Source organism: Pelophylax lessonae (assembly GCF_965119305.1).
Source record: "Pelophylax lessonae genome assembly, chromosome: 5".
Lineage (NCBI taxonomy): Eukaryota > Metazoa > Chordata > Amphibia > Anura > Ranidae > Pelophylax > Pelophylax lessonae.
The window spans coordinates 216,969,110-216,993,360 of NC_138772.1; the positions used below are offsets into that span (position 1 = coordinate 216,969,110).

Genomic DNA, 24,251 nt, shown 5'->3' on the forward strand with positions numbered 1-24,251 from the left:
ACTGCTTATTTGCGTGCCATCCTTCTTTTTCATGTACTTCTCTCGGTCAGCACTTTAAGCTTCTGGCTACCCAGTACAGAACAGTGATCTTTGGAGTCCTGCCTGGGTTCATCAGCCTATAGTGCCTGGCACAGAAAGCTTGTCCTCTCTGCTGCAGGGGTTCTGTTCATCCCTCGGGGGAGACTTTACATCACAGGTGACAGATCACAAGCACAGGGGCAAGGGGTCATGTGGCCTTGCTAGCTCAGTCGCTGCACATGGTTTCAAGGGGATTGAAGGGTGTTAATCTCTCTCCACAGGGCCCTTCTATCCTGTGCTCAGACAGTTGCCCCCAGACTTACTTAACTTTCTCCTGCTTTTAAGTTTGACTGACACACCTCCTTTTTTTCTACCTAGTCAGGAGTAAGGCCCCATTTCCTTGCTAGGATCTTTGGTCCTGGCAAACTTTTTTTTTAGATAGAAAACGTTTTCCTCCTGGATTTTTTACTTTGATATCTACAATCAACTGCCGGACTGGGCGATGAGCTGGCCTCAGTTCTGCGCTAGGTCAGCCCCGACATAGTGCCAATGGACGGGGGCTGGCCTGCAAGTTAAATGCCTCGCGAGGTTGCATACGACCGGGTCTCGGCCTGAGTCGCAACATTCCTCCTGGCCGACAGCCCCCCATTTCGATGGTGAGGGGTTCTGTCTGGAGCGGTGCCCACCTGGTTCCTGGTATGGTGAGTAGCTATCCCCCCTCCTGGACAGGTGGACAGGGGCCCTTCCTTGGGATGCTCAGACCCCTGGATTCCCCTCTTTCACGTCAAGCACCCCCCCTTTCATCTATCCCCCATCCTACCCCCCTCCACTTATGCTGGGGCTGTGTGGGTGGTCATGTGCACCTCCTGGGGTGGGGGCTGGGCACTATGCTGACAATGGGGGACGGGGGGTGTGCGACCGGACGATCACTGTGCAGGGGGGGTTGTACCTGGTGGGGGCTCCTGCCAGGGCCCCTGTCCTACCTGGGCCTGTCCTTGAGGCCTAGGGATTCCTCCTGGGTCCCTGGGAGCCTCGTAGTGCTGCGCAGAGCTACTATTTTCTCGTAGCCTGTGTGCTCAGTGCACGGTGCCCATGTTTGTGTAGTCCGGCAGCCATTTTGCGGTGGTTTGCCATTAAAATTAGCAGCGGCCATGATAGTGGAGCCCTGTTGGGGATTTTATCGGTTCAATTCCTCTACAGGGGGTCTTGACTTTTAGCACCTGGCCTTTGTGTATAAGTTTATCAGTGATGCCTCTTTGGACGCGGCTCCCCTAGTGGCTCAGCTTTCTGTTTCAGCAGTGTTCCTTCGCTGTGTCTTTTGGATCAAATGCTGGTCTGTGGACTAGACTTCTAAAAAGGCCTTGGCTGATCTCCCCTTCCAAGCTGATCACCTGTATGGGGCTACCCTGGATGTGCCTCAGTTCATAAGAAGTTTTTTCGTCCCTCAGGGTTGACTGACAAGGGCTCCAAGCCTTTCAGGGCCTCCTCTGGAGGATCCAAATGAACCTGGTCTGGCAATCCGAGAGCGGGCTTCTCCAGACCTGCGGACAAGGTTCCTTCAGCATGAGGTTGCGCCCTCACCCGTATCAAGGAGGGATGAGATGTCTCCATTTGTTTCCGGACCCGTGGACTTTCCTGGGACAAAACAAGTGGGTCCATTAAGTAATTCGGTCCAGCTACAAGATCGAGTTTCACTATTGTCCCCTGGCAAGGTTCTTTCCTTCCAACTTGCACCTGTCCCCGGACCGTTTACTGGGTCTGTTTTGGGGCAGTATAAGACCTGTTGCTTTAAGGGGTGATTGGTCCCCGCTCCAACTTCGGAACGTTTTCAGGGTTTCAGGAAGGAAGGCAAGGTGCTTACAATCCTGGACCTCAAAGCGGTAAACTGCTTTGTGCGGTTGTAGAAGTTCAGGATGGAGTTTATTCGCATGGTGGTGGCATCCCTGCATCAGGGGGATTTTCTTGCCTCTATTGACATCAAGGATGCTTACCTTCACATTCTAATATGTGCCGGTCACCAGAGCTTCCTCCGCTTTCCTGTGGGAGAGGAGAATTATCAGTTTGTGGGGTTAACCTTTGGTCTTGCCTCTGCAACTTGGGTCTTCACAAAAGTGTTAGCCCCGATGCTAATTGTTATGCCAACGGGGCATCGCAGTACTGGGCTACTTATTTTTGTGAGCGGTGTCTCCTACTGCTCTGGTGGAAAACCTGGAAATCACCATACGAACTCTGAGGGAGTTTGTATGGTGAATTCAGAATTTTCAGAAGTCTGCTCTGGTTCTGTCCACAAAGATGGACTATCTGGGTCTGACTCTGGACTTGGACTTAGCCAGAGTGCTCCTTCCTCTGGACAACCTCCCAGAAATTGCAGGCTGCAATTCATCTCCTGCTGTCCAGCAGATGGTTATCCCTCTGGACTTGCATGCGGGTGCTGGGCCTGATGTCTACCTTCAAGGCGGTTCAGTTTGCACAGTTCCATACAAAGAGAGGTCCCAAATGGGACAAGACTCTGCAGTCTCTGGACAATCAGATTCGGCTGAGCCGGGGAACAAAGGAGTCCCTGATATGGTGGCTTTATTCTCCAGCGCTTCGGCTGGGCAAATCCTTCCTCCCCTTGTATTGGACAGTGGTCACCACGGATGCCAGCCTGTCCGGCTGGGGAGGCGTCCTTGACAAAAATTCTGCTCAGGGGATCTGGATGCTGGAAGAGTCCAGACTACTGATCAATCTCTTGGAACTCTGAGTGATCAGACTGTGCCTGGACCATTGGACGGATCATCTTCAGGGATGTCCAGTGCTCATTCAATTGGACAATGCCACTGCCGTGGCTTATGTCAATCACCAAGGGGGCACAAAAAGTGGTTTATCTGTGTCAGTGATTCCAACGCTGTTAAAAGCTAGGAAATCTACTTCTACCAAGATCTACCATCGTACGTGAAAGACATACATTTCGTGGTGTGAGTCTCTTGAGGTTCATCCTCGCTCCTTCTCGGTGGCTCGAATCTTAACCTTCCTTCAACAGGAGGTTGAACAGAAAATGGCCTTGAGTACCATCAAGGGCCAGGTGTCGGCTTTGATGGTCTTCTTCCAATGACCCTTGGCCACACACTCCCTGGTGCATATCTTTCTTCAGGGTGTCCGACATTTGTTTCCTCTAGTGTGGTCTCTGTTGCTGCCTTGGGACCTCAATTTGGTGCTTTCAGTCCTCCAGAAGCCTTCCTTTGAGAATCTTTGGGAGATTCCCTTGCTTACGCTGTCTAAGAAGGTGGCTTTTTCGGTGACTATCACCTTTTTTCAGGCCTATTCCATCAGTGGTCAGGTTCCTCCTTTCCCTGTCAAGGCGCACTCTACTTAGTGCCTCCTGGGCCTTCCATCATCAGGCGTCAGTGACGTAGATTTGCAAGACGGCCACCTGGTTGTCATGCACACTTTCACAAAGTTCTATAAAATGGATATGTTGGCATCTGCGGATGCTTCTTTTGGCCGTAAGGTTTTGCAGGCTGCTGTTTAGAGGACCTGATCCTCTTTGAGGGTGTATTGTTTTTATCAGGTGGGCTCCAGTTGTTTTGGTTGAGCTCCTATTGCCTGGTTTGCTACAGTTTAGCCTTGGGAATTTATTTGCTGTTCTCACCCCTCATGTTTAACACTGCTTTGGAATGTCCCAATTGTTATGAAGATCAGGAGTAGTGTCCGTCAATGAACGAAAGAGAAAATGGGATTTTTGACGGACACAGCACCCACCCCTCTGTGGAGTTGTAATTCTTCTAACAATGCTTGTAACAAAACCTATAGTTTAACCTAAAGTACCTATAGCAGAGAGAGGGAGTATACCCCTTGGGACTTCCCATAGCCAGATTCTTTGTCTAGTGTCCTACACCTGTAGGGAGCAGTATAACCTAATGGTTATGAAGATCAGGAGCTGTGTCCGTCAATGAACATCAGAGAAATTGATTTTTTGGTAAGTCAAAAATCTCTTTTCTCTTTTCGCTATCATCCATTGACAGACGCAGCCTCATCTTCATGAGCTGTGTCGGTTATGCTGCCACCTGCAGGAGTAGTCTAGGCAGTATGTTAGTACAAAGTTTTTACATATACATGCCCATGGGGCTATCCCCCCAGACATAAACCTTACAGACCCAGCCCAGCATATCAGTTTGTTTCTGCCTAGAAAAGGAGTAGGACCTAGGTTTCCTGCTGGGACTCCGGTCTCAGTTTTTGTAATCTTTTCAGAATATTTTCTTTTATTTCTCATTACTCACTTGCTAGTGTTCAGGGAAGAATTTCCTGGTTATCTACAAGCAACGATGCTGGCTGGGGCTTCGCACTGGATAATCTAGATCCTTATGGTCCCCTCAGCCTACCTGCGAGCGTGAGCAGGTTATAGTCCCGCACTAGGCCTCACCATGACAGTGCCCCTTTTCCAGGTGGGGAGGAGCCTGTGAGCGGATGCCTCGCCGGGACGCGATGACCTGGAATGCCCTGAGTCGCAGTGTATCCCTCGACTGGCAGCACCCCCACTTCGGGTGCTAGGAAGTCTGCCTGGAGCGGAGCCCACCTGGTCCATGGTATAGTGAGTGAATGTGACCCTGCTGGCCTTGGGGGGATGGGGGCTCTCTCCTGGGGATAATGGGATTTGTAACTCCTGAAAGATCCCCCTTCCCGGTTCTTGTGGGAGGCCTTGTGTCTGGGGCGCCTGGTGCCCTTGGGGGGGGGGAAGTGGCATGGTACTTTGGGCTTGCTGGTCTCTTTTGTGGATTTTGAGGCCTTCATAGTGTCAGGCCCTGGCCGCATGGCTCGCCGTGGGCGCCGCCATCCTAAGTTTGGGTAATGTAGTTTTTCCCCATAGACTTGTATGGAGCAGCCATTTTCCCTGAGGTTCATATTGCAACTGTATGGGCAACGATGTTTGTGTAGCCTTTGTGCTGCACTGAGCAGCGTGACCTTTCATTCAGGCGAAATCACTTCCTGTGCTCTGTTTCCAGCTGTTGGCCGAGGTCATCTCCTGTCTTTTTCTGCATGCTGCTGGAACGATCAGGAGGACATTTCCTCTGAGGTGGTACAGTATTGGGGTCCCTGCGGACATATACCTGCAGGCTCTGCTGTTAGTTTAGTTTAAAGGGGATCTCTGCAGACCGCTGCGATCGGTGGGGCGAACCGCGATCGGCGCTTCTTAAAGCAACAGTACTCAGTTTTTCGCGACTTGCAATATGGAGTCCCAAACTGTGAATTCACCCTCAGAACCACTCTGTGTGACTCCCGGACAGTTGGGATCACAGTCACTGGCCGCAATTTCAGCAGCTCTGGAAAGCCTGGCGACAAAAGTTGATTTAGTCATGAAAAAGGTGGATAGCTCAAAACGGCCGCTGCCTTCTCCGTCTATGGTGGTGTCCTCTGATTCATAGGATGATGAGGTTGCCCTGGATGCTCCCCTTCCTGAGGGGTTGCTGTCCTCGCAGTCAGAGATGGTGAAGAGGACCTGTCCTCTTCAGCCGCAGCGCGGGAAGGGAACGGGCTTTGGTATAAGCCCTGATTTTTCAGTATGGGACACTTTAAAATTGGCTGATGAGCCCATGCCGGCAGGGACACGGATGGCTTTTGGCTCCCAGCAGTCTCGGAAAGCTGGCAAGGTTTTTCCTTGAAACAACAATATCTCTCCTGCGCTCAAGTGGTATGCGGGAAGGTGAATCTTCTAGGCGGTTTTATGACACAAAAGAAGTGGTCTTGCTGCCCCCCTCAGGACCAAGGGTATCCAAAAGGCACTACAAGAAAACAACAAGAGAAGGGCGCACCGACCTTGTGCATTACCACTTAAAAGTTTATTAAAATCAAAGAAGGGTAGCGTACAATATACTCACAAACGTAGCATATGAACAAGCACATAGGAAATGGGCACTGCTCGCTTCCAGGACACTTCTCTACTGCTGCATAGCGTGATGGCGTCCTCAAAACCTGATGTGGCTTACCCTTCTTTGATTTTAATAAACTTTTAAGTGGTAATGCACAAGGTCGGTGCGCCCTTCTCTTGTTGTTTTCTTGTAAGGTTTTTCCTTGTCCCGCCACTATTCAAGATATTGTGAATGATCAATGGCAGTGCGTTAAGCACGTATTAGTTGGGCCAAAACGCTTTAAACGCCGGTATCCTTTTGCTGAAAAGGTCTCCAAGCATTGGATAGTGCCACCTAAAGTGGACCATATCTACTCTTGTGCCTGTGGAAGATTCCCCTGTTTTTAGGGATCCGGTGGACAGGCGGGTGGAATCCCTTTCCCGCCATCTTCACGTGTTGGCGGGTTCCATTTTGAAACCAGTGTTTGTGTCTGTTTTAGTCTCAAAGATGGTGTCGGAATGCATTAGGGGTTTGCGGGAGTCTTTGGACCCTGAGACTGCTCCACCTTAACAGCTGGAACTGTTGGACCAGGCGTTCCAGGCTCTGGTGTTCCTGTGTGTTGTGTCTATGGATGTGGTTCCCCTGGTGGCCAGGGTTTCGGTCGTGGGCATTGCCTTGAGACCCATGGTTTGGCTGAAGAGCTGGTCGTATGACCAAGCTTCTAAGAAAGCCCTAGCTGACCTCCCCTTTCTGGGAGAGCGTTTGTTTGGCGACTCATTGGATGAGTTGATCAATGGATTGACTGGCGGGAAGAGTACTCTTCTTCCTCAATCCTCCAAGGGTAAGACTCCCCATACTAATCGGGGTCCCTCTTTTTCTGCTCACAAGCGTTTTTTTCATGCCTCCGGGACCCAAGAAAAAGGTAAGCCGTTCAGAGCTTCTGGAGGGGCTAAAAAGCATTGGGGCAAGCCCAAGGCCGGTCAGTCCAGTGCTGCTGACAAGTCCTCTTCAGCATGAAGGGGTGCCCTCACCCTGCTCAGGGGTGGGGGGTCGTCTGTGCTTTTTCCAGGAACCCTGGACTTCCTTCATTTAGGACAATTGGGTTCGCAAACTGATTTGTTCCCGGGAACAAGATCGAATTCTGGTCCCGGCCAGGGGGACAGGTTTGTTCAGTCAAATCTTCGCCTGTCTCCAGAGCGTTTGAAGGATCTGTGGGAGGCTGTGCAAGATCTCCTGGTCATGCCGGTTCCTCAGCAGGAACGCTCTCAAGGTTTCTATTCAAACCTGTTCACGGTGCACAGAAAGGAGGGCAAGGTGCGTCCAATTCTGGATCTCAAAGCTCTTAACCGCTTTGTGGGGTGCAGAAGTTTCAAATGAAGTCCATTCAGTCAGTGGTGGCATTATTGAATCAGAGGGGTTTTCTGGCTTCTATCGATCTCAAGGATGCATATCTCCATGTCCCCATTTTCGAGGGACACCAGCGATTCCTCCGCTTTGCAGAGGAGCACTTTCAATTTGTGACGTTACCCTTTGGTCTCGCCTCGGCTCCCAGAGCATTTACCCGAGTATTTACCTGTGCTGGCCTTTTTACGACGGCAAGGTATCTCAATTGTGGGATATCTGGACGATCTCCTGTTGCGAGCAGACTCTCATTCGGATCTGTTGGGCAACATCTCTATCACAATTCAGACCCTTCAAGAATTTGGGTGAACGTTCAATTTAAAATAATCTGCTCTGACGCCATCAGTACGGGTCACTTATCTGTAGCTGACTCTCGACTCAGCTTTGGCGAGGGTCTTTTCTCCCCCTGGACAAACTTCAGAAGCTGCAAAAAGCAGTCAGGTTGCTGATGGCGACCGATCAGTCCTCCTTACGGGCTTGCAGGAGGGCCATGTTTCTGATGGTTTCGACCTTCGAAGCATTCCTGTTTGCTCAATCTCACTCGAGGCCTTTGCAAAAGGAGATTCTGGCGAAATGGAGCAGAGATGCTCGGTCATTGGACCAGTAAATTCGCTTGAGCCATCTTACAAAGTTGGCTCTTTCTTGGTGGCTCCGGTCACCTGCCCTGTGCCAGGGGAAGTCCTTCCAGCCGGTGTTTTGGGCGGTGGTCACCACGGACACCAGCCTGTCAGGCTGGGGTGGAGTGCTGGGGTAGCCCTGTGCCCAGGGGACTTGGACGACCGAAGAGTCTTCCTTGCCGATCAATATTCTGGAGCAGAGAGCGATTAAGCTCTGCCTGCGTCACTGGACGGGTCAGCTACGTGGCTCTCCGGTTCAAAAACAGTCGGACAATGCCATGGCCATGGCTTACATCAATCATCAAGGGGGCACCAAAAGTGTCCTTGCAACCAAGAAGGTGGCCAAGATTCTGTTTTGGGCGGAACAAAATGTCCCGGCTCTTTCCACAGTCCACATTCCAGGGGTGAAGATTTGGCAAGCAGATTACCTGAGTCGTCAGGTGTTTGATCAAGGGGAATGGTCCCTTCTGGTGGTGTTTCATCTCCTGTGTGCCCGGTGCGTCTCGCCTCAACAGGAAAGTTCAGAGGTTTGTGGCTAGGTCTCTGGATCCTCCGGGTAACGCCACAGGCGCTCTGGTGGCTCCTTAGAGCCAGTATCACCTAATTTATGCCTTTCCCTCTGCTTGTAGTCCTTCCAAGGTTTCTTCGCCAGGTGGCGATGGAAGGCATTCTGGTGGCACCAGACTGGCCTCGTGGTCTTGGTACGCAAACTTGGTAAAAATGGTCGTAGACCCTCCATGGAGACTTCCTCTGCAGGAAGATCTACTGTCTCAAGGACCGATCTTTCCATCCTGCTTTACGGTCGCTGGCTTTACCAGCTTGGCTGTTGAAAGCAAGGTGTTGAGGGATAGAGGTCTGTCGGACTTGGTGATTCCTACCCTTTTGAAGGCCAGGAAGTTGACTTCCAGGAAGATCTATCATCGCATGTGGCAATCGTATATTTCATGGTGTGAATTGCGGCAGCTGCACCGTCGCTTGTTTTCTATAGCTAGGGTTTTGGCCTTTTTACAAAAAGGGGTTGAGCATCGCTTGACGTTGGGTACTATCAAGGGCCAAGTGTCGGCCTTGGCTGTTTACTTCCAACGTCCGTTGGCCACTAATAGATTGATTCACACTTCATCCAGGGGGTGCATCATCTGGCTCCTCCGAGGAGATACACGTTATCGCTGTGGGATCTCAATCTGGTTTTGTCTGTTCTTCAAAAGCCTCACTTTGAGAATCTCAGGGAGATTTCTCTGTTTTCCTTGTCACAGAAGGTTGCCTTCCTAGTGGCTATTACTTCTGCTCTCTGAGTTGGCAGCGCTATCCTGTTGTTCGCCTTATTTGGTGGTTTACAGGGATAAAGTGGTCCTCCGGCCAAAAGTGTATTTTCTCCCAAAGGTGGTGTTGGATTTTCACCTTAATGAGGACATCTTGTTGCCTTCCTTATGTCCGAAGCCTAAACATGCCAAGGAAATTGCCTTGCTCTCTCTTGATGTGGTTTGGGCGATAAGGGTTTATCTGACTGTTACTGAGTCCTTTAGGAAATTGGACTCTCTCTCTCTCGTTGTCCTTACGGACATTCCTCGCAAAGGTTTGGCTGCGTCCGCTGCAACCATTTCGAGATAGATCAGGCAGAGGGTTGTTCAGGCTTATTCACTCAAGGGTCAGGTTCCTCCTTTCTCTGTAAAGGCTCATTCTACTAGAGCGCTGAGTGCCTCTTGGGCTTTTGGCCATCAGGCCTTGGTCGTACAGATTTGTAAGGCAGCGACTTGGTCGTCTGTGCACACCTTTACCAAAGTTTACAAGGTGGATTTGTTGGCTTCTTCGGATGCCTCTTTTGGCCGCAAGGTTTTGCAGGCTGCTGATTCATAAGAGAATGTTTTTTTCTTATTCTCTTAGGGGTCTTTTACCTGGATGAGCTCATGTTGTTTTGGTTGAGCTTCATGTTACCCAGTTGGCTAGATTTAGCCTTTGGAGTTTATTTTCTGGTTGTGTTTTTCACACCCCTCATGCCTATACTGCTTTGGGACGTCCTACACAGCTCATGAAGATGAGGCTGCATCTGTCAATGGACGATAGAGAAAATAAGATTTTTGTAAGATCTTACCTTAAAATCTTTATCTGATGTCTATTGACAGACGCAGCATCTGCCCGTCTGATGGGAATTTTTTTTTTTTTGTCGTCTTCACTGCTTGCAACTAAACTTATGTGCTGGGCTGTGTGGGTTATGCCTGGAGGGACAGCCAGGTGGGCGTGTATATGTAAAAAGTTGTACTAACTTACTGCCTAGACTGCTCCTACAGGTGGCAGCATAACCCACACAGCTCATGAAGATGAGGCTGTGTCTGTCAATGGACATCAGAGAAAAAGATTTTACGGTAAGATCTTACAAAAATCTTTTTTTTTTTTTTTCCCCTCCTCCCCATTTGAACCTGTCACCGTCACAGTAATATCTATTGGAAAATAAACGTATATAATTGTAACTTCTTGTCACCTTTATAAATATTATAAAGAGCTGATGAATAAATTGCTGAAAACACTTATAGTAGCTAATCACATAAAATACAACTGTATATAGAGGTGATAAAGTGCATGTGCTGAACCGTGCTACATATATGCATAAATCGGATAAATAAATATATACCACAACATTTATGTGCAATCGTGCAATATGTGCAAATGACAATGGCAAATTCTTAAAAAATCATAATGTATAAAAAAAATCTAATAAGAGTGAAATTGTGTGGCACTAGTAGTCAAAAGTTATGACTCAATAGTGAGAAAACGTGAATCACTCAAATGTGATATCTTAAAGTGCAAAATGTGCTCTTATGAACAATAATAAAGTCCATATAGTGATTGTAGAGGTGGACAAGAAATATCTTGTAGGTGAGCCAAGATCATCCAGTGCACTCAATACGTGATTGGGTGATCCAGTGAGCAGAAAGTGGATAATATATATGCGCTCACCAGAAAGAAGTGGGTCTCACAGACCCTGCAGGCATTAGATAATGGGTAGAATCACTCTTAATCCTCCTCCATCAATCACTTTCAATGGGTAGTTCGGTATGGAATTCTCAGGGCTTCAGGGGGTAATATACACCACTTATCTCTCAGCAATAGTACTCCAGAAACCAATGTGGGATCTCTAAACAGAAGTCTCAATGGAGGGATACAGGAGACAGGAATAGTTTAATACCGTTTTAATGAATTAAAAGCAAAATAATAAAAATGGGTGCTTACATTATAAGGTGCTTTCCTAGCACCAATAAGAAGGCTCTTAGTAGATCTTTAACGCCGCTGGTCCTGTCTTTCCTGCAGGTAAACTTCAGGGCTTTACAGGAGTATGTAGCGGTGATGGCGTGCGTTCCACCGTGCGCTCCACCTCCAGGAAATGATGTATACGGGTCAATAGTTCAGGCTTAGACCACAATGCATTTCGCAATATTGTATGTGCGTCTTTTATCCACTTTCTGCTCACTGGATCACCGGATCACGTATTGAGTACACTGGATGATCTTAGCTAACCTGCAAGATATTTCTTGTCCACCTCTACAATCACTATATGGACTTTATTATTGTTCATAAGAGCACATTTTGCACTTTAAGATATCACATTTGAGTGATTCACATTTTGTCACTATTGAGTCATAATTTTTGACTACTAGTGCCACACAATCTCACTCTTATTAGTTTTTTTATATTATGATTTTTTTTTATATATTATGATTTTTTTTTAAGAATTTTCCATTGTCATTTGCACATATTGCACAATTGTACATAAATTAATTTTGTGGTATATATTTATTTATCCGATTTATGCATATATGTAGCACGGTTCAGCACATGCACTTTATCGCCTCTATATAAAGTTATATTTTATGTGATTAGCTACTATAAGTGTTTTCAGTGTTTTATTTATCCGCTCTTTATAATATTTATATCAGCGCCCTAACACCTGTCACTTATACACTATTTTATAAGTTTTACACTTTTAAAAATTCTGGGGCAGCAGATATAATATTTTTCAGCCTTTTCACTTCACCTAGGACTGAGCACCATCACATTGTTTATAAATGTTCTTGTCACCTTTGTTTCTTTTCAGCAAAATGCTAATGCCCCTCCTCTCTAATCCTTTGCTGCCATTTTGCATCCTAGATGGTATGACTTCTTTCATATTTTTGTAGCTGGCCCACTGATAAATTCAGTGCAGTTTTTTCTTTACAGATCTTGTAGTTTACTTTCCCTGGAAGGCACCAGTGACATAGCGTTCCCAAGGGGCAGCTGTAAAGCACTGGCTACATCTCGGGTGCCTCAATACCAGGAAGAGGGATGACTAAAATGTGCAAGTTAACTATTGCATTTTTTGTAACTTCTTTAAAATAGGGCTTACAAATGTTTAGGGATCGTCATGCAAAGCTAAATGCACAGGGCTTTGATGCGTTTTGGAGTAAAAGCCCACTTTAAACACTTGATTAATAGCCTGTATATACTGCTTCGTTACAAGGCTATTTATTTTCAGTCCTGCGATAGTTTGACTCACCGTTACTCTGTTATGCAACACAGTACCTCAATAAATTGCATATAATCTATCTTTATAGGCAGAGCTCTCTTTTATGGTGCTATCCAGTTAGTGCTAAGTTTTCTAAAGCGGTAGGAAGCTGAAAAAAAGTACTATTTTATTTTGCTGTCAGACTCACAATCTATACATCAAAAAACTACATGTAAAATTAGGCAATGACATCCAACATAATGTAAACTGAAAATAACTGTAAAAATACACATGTACTGTATATAGGCACGCTAATTTGCCCGGTAGCCACCGATAATGAATATATGGTATTTATCTACAAACCAAATGTATTAAATATATATAAACATTAATAAATATATCTGTATATAATTTCAATTTGGAGATAAATACCATATATTTGTTATCTGAGGCACAAATAGTCCCGTTGCTACAATTTTGATTTTGGCTGACCATATTGGGTTGGTGCCTTCTGTAATGCTTTATTGTATCTAATGCCCCACCTCATATATTTTTATTTTGAAAACCTTTATGAACACTTAAATAGCAATAGTGAAAAACACACTAAAATGTGAAAGAACACTGGCAGCGCAAAAGATAAGTGTTTGATACTTAATAGAACAAAGATACCTGCGAAACCAGAGTACTAGTACAAAATCCAAAAATGAATGGGCTAAAAAGTCCAAAATGTATGCACAGTCCCACAAAAATGAGAAAAAATTTAATTCAGTGCATCCTCAATAGAAGTGAGTCCCATGAATGGAGGATAACTTAATCACTAAAAAAACACCACCACTGTGTGACATGCAATACCGTTCCCATCATATGGACACTCACTATATATTTATGCCCCCCATTCGCATGCTTGGGCAACAGCACTGAAAGATCAAAAATTAGACTCTTAGATGCACGTAAATCTCTCCTGTCTTTTTTCATCCATTGGTGACTCCAAGGGTAACATGCAGGAAAAACAAAGCTCCACTTGCCAAGGGGTGCAACTTCAAACTTTAGAAAACCTCCATAGCAATCACCTTCCCATGAGGTGCTACATAGGAACACTAATTAAAAAAAAACATTGAATACTTTCAGTACATTAAAATCTATTTTAAAGAATATATCTTCCCTAAAATAGCGTGCTAAATCCTAGATAAATAAACAATAAAGCACACTGATTGATTTTTTGATTCAACAAAAATTTAAATCCTGATCATTTTCTTCGTGTTTTATTCACCAGTTCATCCTGTGTCCAAACATTAGGACAGTCTATAGCAGAACTGATATAGTAGAACTCTGACTGCTGTATAGCATGGAAAAAGGGTCAAGCTGAAATAGCTCAAATGTGACTTACATTTATGTTATATACATAGGCATTCTCAACCTGGCTTCTAGTGTGGTGGACCTGTTGCAACATTTTTTCCCTGAATCATTCGACCGACTTCCACGTGACTGTGGCCTGTTCGACGGCCCAAAGCCTACAGTGCTCGACTCTTGCTCAGTTAGTGACTTGGCAATATTACTACGTGGGAACAAGCGGAAGACACAGCCAATTGAATTTGGAGCTCATCAGGTCTGTTTTTATTATAAAGGAAACTATATAAATGTTATATCTGCTGTTCATAACTGTGGTTTAAAAGACAACTAGCTCCAGACATCGGATCACATTAAACACAACAAATCCCTATATGATGTCTGGAGATGTTTACATCCAGGTGAAAGAGATTACACTTTTTTTTTCTAATCCTCCTGAAACATATTCCAGGATTCATTTACTACTGACTCCCAATGCAAAGTGATTTAAATACATATAGGTACCATCCCGTGGTCTGATCATGCCCCACTCATTGTAGACATCACTGAACAGTATAATGAAGCACCCACACGCTTGTGGCATAATAACATACGCCTATTTAAATCAAACACGCATCAAGAAAAAATTAAAAAGAGTCTAGAGGAATTTTTCTGTTACAATTCCACTCCAGAAGTACAGGTACCTTTTAATTTAGTGTACCCACAAAGCATTTATCAGGGGTCTCCTGTTACAAATTGCATCAAGGTAAAAAAGACATCCGGATGATCAGACATGAGGATGACATCAATTAAAAATCTGCTGGACAAGATAAGCCTACTTGAAACACAAAACAAACAGCTAGTTACACCATTGATAAAAGCAGAATTGCAAAAATGTAGAATGGAATTACAACAACTATTGATAGTGGAACATGACAAATATTTAAGGCATATGAGAACGTCTTACCTATACAACAATAAAGCGGGGAAAAGGTTGGCCCGCCGGATTCAGATTAGACAGGCGAAATCCAGGATAGCTCATCTAGTGTATCCTAAGATGGGAGTAAAAATACACCACCCTATAAAAATTGGCAATTCATTTAAGGATTATTACAAGTTCCTGTATAATTTGAAGTTAGACACATCTACCACACAACCAACGGAAGAGGGAATATCTAAATGTTTAAACTCGGTCACGCTTCCTACTGTAACCCAGACATTTTGACAAAACTAAATGCCCCCTTTACCCATAAAGAGATAAGTACAGTAATATAGTCCCTGGCCATAAATAAATCACCAGGAATAGATGGCCTGTCAGCAGAGTACTATAGAACGTTTTCGGACGTCCTCACCCCCAAACTTACTGAACTTTTTAATTTATTATTGGTTCTTGTGGGTCATTGCCGTCAGAAATGTTTAAAGCAATCATAGTGAAGCTACCCAAACCAGGTAAAGACCCCCATTGCCCCACAAAATTTTCGCCAGATCTCATTACTAAATTCAGACCTAAAAATAGATGCCAAAACTATTGCAAATAGAATCGCTGACATCACCCCAGCCTTGATCGCACCAGATCAAGTAGGTTTTGTAAAGGGGAGACAAGCTCCAGATGGTACCCGTAAAATCCTTAATTTGCTCCATTTAGTGGAAAAACGCAAAATCCTCTCTAGGATTTTCTTGCAATGGATGCAGAAAAAACCTTTGATAGGGTCCACTGTGGTTACCTCAGGGAGCCTTTTCAAAAATTTGGCTTTGGAGGCTTTTTATTAATCGGCCATCCTGGCGCCATACCCAACCCCCATGCACAAGTTTACACATCAACAGCCTTATCAGAGACATTCACAATAACGAATGGCACCAGACAGGGATGCCCCCTTTCCCCAATCATATTCACTATGATCATGGAACCTTTCGCTGAAGCCATCAGATCATCGAATTCCATATCTGGAATAAAAATTTTGGAACACACACACACACAAAATCGAGTGTTTTGCAGCTGTTGTGCTATTAACATTACAAGGGAATGGGGCCTCCCTGTCTGGGGTGAATTCAGTGATAAAGTCCTTTGGGGACGTTTCCTATTATAAAATAAATATAGCGAAATGTCAGGTACTCCCCTCAAATGTCCCTTCTAGGCTTAAAGATACTTTAAAAAAGGATATTCCCAGGAAATTGGGATCTATGCCAAATCCAACATTTAGGAATACAACAGCTAATGCAAATCGCCTTTATGACATTAACCACAAATATTTAATAAAATCTCTTCAGTCCGAATGTAATTCACTTTAGAAAACTCAAAATTTCGTGGATGGGTCGCATAGCAACCTTTAAAATTGTGGTTTTACCTAAGATTCTCTATCTGTTCTGGACACTACCGATCCACTTACCAAGTTTTTTTTTTTTTTTTTTAAGAAACTAGATGAGACCATCCATACTTTTATCTGGAAGAAATCCAAACCTAGAATTTCATTTCAAATACTCTGCAAACCTAAATCCAAGGGACTTCCAATAATTAAAAATGATTATGATGTGGCAGGACCAAATGCAAGCCTGGATCAATCTAAACCACACTAAGCAATGGGTGACTTTGGAACAAAATATGGTCAAAGGTGGTGACCTCTGGGCCCTGCTGCTGGCAGCAGCAACTAATGACCATCTACTTATAGAGGATCATCCCTTTATAACTGCTTCCATCAAAGCATGGATAAATCTCTTGACCGTGAATAATGACCTGGTGACAATACATACCCAGGACGTCCCGTTGCAAACTTTTGAATACCTAATACCCAATTTAAATGTTAAAACATGGATTGACAAGGGTTATTCTTCACTGTTGCAGATCCCCATAGGGTCCAACATATTGGACACTTATAAACTATACTAAGTCAGGCACTTCATCCATTTGTTGCCATCAGAACAGATTTAGGTGGACAAACTGGCATGGACCCTATAGCATAAAAATACTTACCAGAAAGGGGGAAATCTCTAAATTCTATAATCTCCTTACTTTAGGAAAACAAGCACTACGCTCACCTGCATTGTCAAAATGGGAACAGGAATTCGGTCAAACATTCTCGGAGCAGAATTGGAGTCAGGCAATCAAATATAACCTTAGTGTCCCACTGTGTATTACATTGGGAAAACACATTTAAGATTGCATACAGATGGTACCTGACTCCAGTTCGGTTAGCGACAATGTATCCTGTTGCTCCTAAGGAATGCTGGCGGAACTATGGACATTCCGCTAATTTACTACACATACTGTGGCACTGCAAATCCATAACGCGTTTCTGGAATTCAGTTTTTAAACTGATTACTTCTGCTACAGGATGTATCCTACCGCCATCACCAGCTCTTGCTCTTTTGGGGCTCACAATAGAAAGGGTACCAAAACAATTTAGGACCATTACACTCCACATCTCGCCTGCAGCAAGGTTGACTATTCTAAGCCAATGGAAGACAGACGCTGCCCCCGCAATTGCAGAGGTTGTGTCTCGGGTTCATGTACAATGCTCTTATAAATACTCGTATGCATTAGCACAAGGGAAAAAACACTCCTTTCAATACACTTGGGATCCTTGGATCAGAAAGTACCAACTGTCAATAATACACTGATGGGTTCAGCCTGCTCATACTAGGGGTAAAATAGTTACTTAGCAATTGGCAAATGAGAATTTACTGTTGTTCTTTACTGTTTTACAACGTTTTGTGTTTGTTGCTTACATATTGATATTCGTAGTGGAGGTGGTTTGTCCATACCTCCATGGTATATGTCATAAGCTTAAAAATATAGTCAAGCTTTGTAAGATACAATATTTTGAAAGCATGACCTTTTTTTTATAGACTGATGGGTATACCAGGCCTGGTATAATGGATCCTTTCTTTCAGATAATCGACGTTCATTTGTATAACATTCCATTCCGTCTGTAAGCTGTTGTTTTAACATGTTTGTGGAATATTTTTTTCTCTTATGTCCTCTGACAGTCGCTGCCCACTCATACAGTCTTCACTACTGGGTATTGGTCTTATCCACAGGAGTAAGCTAGGCAGAAGATTTTGTTAGAAACATTCACAAAAACTTTGCATAGACACACCTATAGGGGGCTGTCCCTCTGGTCCAATACCCCCCTGCTATCAGCATTCCCAATTCAGTTTGTCTTTTGCCTATTTAGGAGTAGGCAGGCTTCCCTTGGCTGGGGCTGCAGTCTCAGCCTTTTCTTCATTTTTATTTCTGCTAAGTGATTTTTCTTTACACTGATAGCTTTTTATTTGTTCCTGCACTTAGTCAAGACTTCGGAAGACTACAGCGTTTGCGGAGCTGGGAATCGCACTGGTTGTACTAGAGCCTTACTGAATCCCAGCCTGCCATTGAGCGTTAGCAGGCTATGCGTATGCCCAGGCCTCGCAAACGACCTGTCCCTGTCCTCAGGAACAAAGCCTGCGGAGTGGCTGTGGGGGCCGCAGCGGTTAAAAATCGCGGGGCCGCCATTTCATGGGCAGGCTGTTTGGACTCATGTAAGGGCAGCAGCCATTTTCTCTGCAATGCTTGGCGCCCTTTCGGGCGCCATCTTTAGTGTGGGCAATGTATTTCCCCATGTGTTAGGCGGCCATTTTCTCTGAGCCTCCCCCATAGACTTACATTGGCAACCATTTTCTTGTGGCTCAGACCTATGTTCGGCCTCTAGTGGCGTGACATCAATTCCTCTCTCCAAGCACTCAGATTGAGCTGGCAGCGTGGTATTGTATAGATACACTTATGGAGGGGCTTTTCTGCTATTTTTTTGGGTTTATATCTCTGCTGGCAGTTATATCCTTCAGTGCTTAGTAGCACAGACTAGTCACTCATTGCGGTGGGAACCGCTGCTATCGCCAATTTAAAGGGCCAGCGCCATAAAATTTCTAAGTGTGTTTTATGGAGTCCCAGGATAGCAAATTCCCCCCAGCTCTGCTGGAGGGTTCAGGTACTCCTGAATCCTCTGCTATAGTCTCACTTACTGCTGCACTTGCGACTTTAACATCCAAAGTGGATCTGTTGATGTCTGAGCGGGCTTCTAGGAAAAGGCCCAGGCTTTCTCAATCTTCTGATTTGGAGCTAGATATGGTTGCCACGGACAGTGTACCCCCTGAGGGGTCTCAGTCCTCTCAGTCGAATGGGGAGGAGGAGGAGGAGGGGGAGGATTCCACCTCCGGGTCGGCCAGAGAACGCGCTGCAATGTCTGCGCTCATTAGCTCTGTTAAAGACACAATACATTTAGAAGATTAGCCCCACCCACCAGCGAAGTGGTCTTTCTTTGGGATCCGCAGAACCCATAAGTCGGTTCATGTGTTCCCCTGTCCCGCTGAGTTTCATGAAACAGTGAACGAACAATGGCGCAATTTAAAGCGCAATTGTGTGGTACCTAAGAGGTTTCAGTACCTTTTATCCCTTTGCGTCTCCGACGGATTTGCACTGGACTGTGGCCCCTAAAGTGGACCACACGGTATCCAGGTTAAACAAAGCCACTCTGATGCCCGCGGAGGATTCTCCGGTGTTCAGGGACCCGGCGGATAGGTGGGTGGAATCTCTTACCCAATGTATTCGGTCTGACCAGACTCTGAGGTGAGCACCCCACCCTCCCACACCTGTACTCCATTAGTGTCCATTGACTAGCAGATATTGGATGAGTTCCACATAGTGCAGTTGCACATCTCTCCCAGTTAGGAGTTAGTATCTCCAAGGGTTTGAGAAGTTGGATTCATCCTTTTTTACATGGATAGTGTAGGACCCACTGACAATGGGGTACTTTGACGTAGTGGTGGGCTTGAGCACGATATGGCCATATGGTGGGACTAAAACCCCATTTTTATTTATTCATTGATTGCCTTATATTTGATAGTCATTTCTTTTGCATGTGTGCGCTTTTTTGTAAATATGGAATCTCTTACCCGCCACTCCTATATGGTGGCAGGTTCCTTGATTAAACCCGTGTTCGCCTCGGTAATGGTCTCTCAGGCTGTGGTGGAGTGGACTAATGTGCTCAGACGCACCCTTGTGGCTGATTCCGCCCCTCCTGCTACTCTGGAGATGGTGGACCAAATTATTCAGGCTTTTTTATACCTGTGTGACGCGGCCTTGGATGAAGCCCATTTAGTCTCCCGCTTATCTGTGGTCGCAGTGACGATCCGTCGCATCGTGTGCTTGAAAAGCTGGTCGGCCGACCAGACGGTGTCTGACATCCCTTATGCAGGGAATCGCCTTTTTTGGGGACTCCCTGGACGAATTGGTTAAGGGGGTCACTGGGGGTAAAATCACATTGCTGCCCCAGGTGTCCAGGGGCAAGTCTTTCCGTGGTAAGCTGGGCCCTTCCTTTAAACCTAACCAGGGGTCCCCTTCGTGCCTTCAAGGCACAAGACAAGGGCAAATCCTTCAAGGCCTCTGGTGGCCGGAAGAAGCCCTGGGCGGGCAAGCCTAAAGCCGCCCACACTGGCACGGCGGCCCAGTCCGCCTCGACCTGAAGGGGCGCCCTCACCCGTTTCAGGAGTGGGGGGACGTCTGCGCTGTTTTCCCGAACCTTGGCTGGACAAGATTCAGGACAGATGGGTTCAGGAACTCATTCGGTCAGGGTACAAGATCGCATTTCGATCTCGCCCAGCAGACAGATTCTTTCCCTCAAATCTTCATTTGACCGAAGGTCGTTTCCAAGATCTCCAACGGGCGGTTCAGGATCTCCTCGCCCAGGGGGTGATCGTCCCGCAATCGCGAAGGAGCATTATCAGTTTGTGGCGTTGCCTTTCAGTCTCGCTTCGGCTCCGAGGGTGTTTACCAAGGTGTTTGCTCCTCTCCTGGCCCTGTTGCGGGCACAGGGGATTGCAATCCTTGGGTATCTGGACGATCTCCTGTTAAGGTCGAGTTCCAGTCCAACTCTGTTGCGCGATCTGTCAACCATGGTTCAGATGCTCCAGGAGTTCGGGTGGACCATCAATTTTCAGAAGTCAACATTGTCTCCTTCTGTTTGCCTCCCTTACCTGGGGATGGTTCTGGACTCTGCCCAAACAAAAGTCTTCCTGCCGGAGGACAAACTCCGGGCTCTACAGAACGAGGTCAGCTCCCTCAGGGACAACGAATCCTCATCGCTCAGGACCTGCATGCGGTCCCTGGGATTGATGGTGTCAGCCTTAGAGGCGATACCATTTGCACAGTTCCACACACGATCTCTGCAAGCGGAGATTCTGGCCAGGGGGGACAGGTATCCTCAGTCCTTAGAAAGGAGGATATCTTTGAGCCACTAAGTCAGAGCGGATATTCTGTGGTGGCTCCAGTCTCCGGCTCTGACGGAAGGGAAATCCTTCCGGCCGTTGTTATGGACGGTGATCACCACGGACGCCAGCCTGTCAGGCTGGGGTGGTGTTCTGGGCAATTTGTTAGCCCAGGGCACTTGGTGGGAGGAGGAATCCTCTCTACTGATAAATATCTTGGAACTGAGAGCAATCAGACTATGTTTGCTCCGTTGGTCAGAACGGCTTCGGGGCCGCCCTGTGCGTGTGCAGATGGACAACGCAACTGCGGTGGCTTACATCAATCACCAAGGGGGCACCAGGAGTGCCCGGGCGGCCAAGGAAGTGGCCGAGATTCTGTCCTGGACCGAGACGCAGGTCTCTGCGCTTTCGGCAGTTCACATTCCAGGTGTGGAGAACTGGCAGGCCGACTATCTGAGCCGTCAGACCCTGGACCAGGGGGAATGGTCCCTACACCCAGAGGTGTTTCAGATGCTGTGTGCGCAATGGGGATCCCCGGACGTGGATCTGTCCAAACAACAAGGTGGGAAGGTTCGTGGCAAGAACACGCGATCCTCTGGCAGACGCCTCGGACGCGCTGGTGGTGCCTTGGAATTGGTATCGTCTGATTTTATGCCTTCCCTCCGATTCAGTTGTTGTCCAGGTTCCTTCGTAGGTTGGTCTCGGAACCAAGGTTGGGGATTCTAGTGGCCCCAGACTGGCCGCGCCAGGGGCCAATCTTCCATCCTGCTTTATAGTCGCTGGCTTTAACGGCGTGGCTGTTGAAAGCCAGGTCTTGAGAGATCGGGGTCTCTCGTCGGCGGTCATTCGGTCATTCCTACCTTACCTAAGGCAAGGAAGGCCTCGTGCGGTAAGATTTATTATCGTACCCGGAAGGCTTATTTCCTCTGGTGTGAATCACAGGGTTTCCATCCTCGCTCTTTTCGGTGGCGAGGGTATTGGCATTCCTGCAATCTGGTGTGGACCAGCGTCTTGCGCTGACCACTGTCAAGGGTCAGTTATCTGCGCTGGCCATTCTTTTCCAGCGCCCAAATTCCTTGATCCGCACCTTTATTCAAGGGGTGCGTCATCTGGCTCCCCCTAGGAGGGCACCCTTGCCTCCTTGGGACTTGAATTTGGTTTTGTCCGTTTTGCGACGTCCTCCATTTGAGAACATCTGGGAGATTCCTCTGCCTGCGCTGTCACAGAAAGTCTCCTTTCTGGTGGCGATCACAACTGCTCGCAGAGTGTCGGAGTTGGCGGCCCTATCTTGCTGCTCTCCTTACCTGGTTGTTCATAGGGATAAAGTGGTCTTGAGACCTCATCAATCTTTCCTTCCAAAGGTGGTGTCGGATTTCCATCTCAATGAGGACATTGTCTTGCCTTTGCTGTGTGCGAATCCTAAGCATCCTTAGGAATTTGCCTTGCATTCCTTGGATGTAGTCCGGGTGATAAGGGTTTACCTGTCGTCTACTGAATCCTTCAGAAAGTCGGATTCCCTTTTTGTCCTTCTTGAGGGACCTCGGAAGAGTATGGCTGCGTCTGCAGCAACCATTTCTAAAGGATCAGACAAACGATTGTACAGGCTTATTCGCTTAAGGAACGGGTTCCGCCCTTCCCTGTCAAGGCGCACTCTACTAGAGCAGTGAGTGTGTCTTGGGCCTTTCGCCATCAGGCGTCGGTGTCCCAGGTGTGCAAAGCGGCAACCTGGTCGTCTGTGCACACCTTTACAAAATTTTACAGACTTGATGTTTTGGCATCGGCAGATGCCTCTTTTGGCCGCAAAGTTCTGAGTGCGGCAGTGCCTTATGGGAGACATGGCGTTTTTAGCCTGTCCCCTCCCGTTGGGGGTTTTTCCCCCTTGGTTATTTTGCTTTCCTGGGTTTGTTCGCTCCTGTTGAGCTTTCCTGTTACCCAGTGGTTGCCTTTGGGTGCTGCGTGGCCTTTTTGAGATGGTTACGTTTCCCACCCCTCACATCTACACTGCTTTGGGACATCCCAGTAGTGAAGTGATGAGTGAGCGGCGACTGTCAGAGGACGTAAGAGAAAATATAATTTTTTGTAAGAACTTACCGTAAAATTATTTTCTCTGAGTCCTCTGACAGTCGCCCCCCTCACCCCTCTTTTGGGGTTCATGGACCTATATACTGCTTGCTACCAAACTGAATTGGGAATGCTGCTAGCAGGAGGGTATTGGACCAGAGGGACAGCCCCCTATAGGTGTGTCTATGCAAAGTTTTTGTGAATGTTTCTAACAAAATCTCCTGCCTAGCTTACTCCTGTGGATAAGCCCAATACCCAGTAGTGAAGACTGTAGGAGTGGGCGGCGACTGTCAGAGGACTCAGAGAAAATAATTTTACACAAGTTTACACACAAGTTCTTACAAAAAATTATATTATTGTATCTGCCAAAATTCAAACAAAATGTAACGTATAAAAAAAAAAAAAAAAAAAGACAACTAGCAACTCTATTACCAGTGTTGGCAATCTAACCATACTTTTTCGAAACAAGCGTAACATGTAATATTATAAAGTAGAATTTATTTTTATTAACCGTTTTCATGTAGCATGCATTTCATTACATTAGAAAAGAATTGCAAAGCATGCTACTTCGAAGTTGTGGAGTGCAGTCTAAAAAACACATGAATTTGAGTCAAAGGTGCATATAAAGATGTAAAATAGTTATTTTGTGTCCTTTGATATTGAATAATATATTCAGGTGATCTTGGTGACAAATGAAATTTCTAAGGAAAATATCCCAGAAGAGTTAAGTCTTGCCTTGGTCCTGACCATTTATGAAGCAAAAGGATTGGAATTTGATGATGTTCTCCTGTATAACTTCTTCACTGATTCGGAGGTACCTATGTGTGTGCGTATTTGTGTGTGTGTGTGTGTGTGTATGTATGTATATAAATTATGATATCTTAGAATGGGAAAGTTTGTGGAGTGTTGAAGGGATGGTAAATGGCAGTAGACAGCAGAGCTGGATGGGGTCCCTAAGGTGTCATGGCCAGGGAAGATGGCAGGATGACAGGTTAGTGCTGTGCTTCAGAAGGAGGGAATTGTGGGAGAGGAGGGCGGTGGAAGGCAGAAGCCACTGTGACTTTGGGGGGGGATCTTGGTGTTGAGTGGATGGAAGGGAGGAGCTGTCAGTCAGGGTAGTTGCAAGAAGACCAGACAAGTGAGGAAGAAACTGTTAATGAACTACACATTTATTGAGAACAATAGCACGCTTTCAATGTAGCAGAGTTTGATCCTCGTAGACACACACACGCACACACACACAGCACTGGCTGCATTCGATCTGGTTTTCTCACTTCAGCATGATCTCCACAA

At 46.3% G+C, this 24,251-nt stretch overlaps 1 protein-coding gene across 2 annotated transcripts in view; it reads left to right on the forward strand.

The window, feature by feature from the left end:
* TRANK1 (tetratricopeptide repeat and ankyrin repeat containing 1) overlaps nt 1-24,251 on the forward strand; it is a 338,849-nt gene that overhangs the window by 224,363 nt on the left and 90,235 nt on the right. For both annotated transcript variants that reach the window (XM_082258385.1, XM_082258386.1), the window contains exons 15-16: nt 13,742-13,941; nt 23,635-23,772. In XM_082258385.1, coding sequence (XP_082114511.1) covers nt 13,742-13,941; nt 23,635-23,772 — 338 coding nt within the window. The remainder of the gene's footprint in view (nt 1-13,741; nt 13,942-23,634; nt 23,773-24,251) is intronic.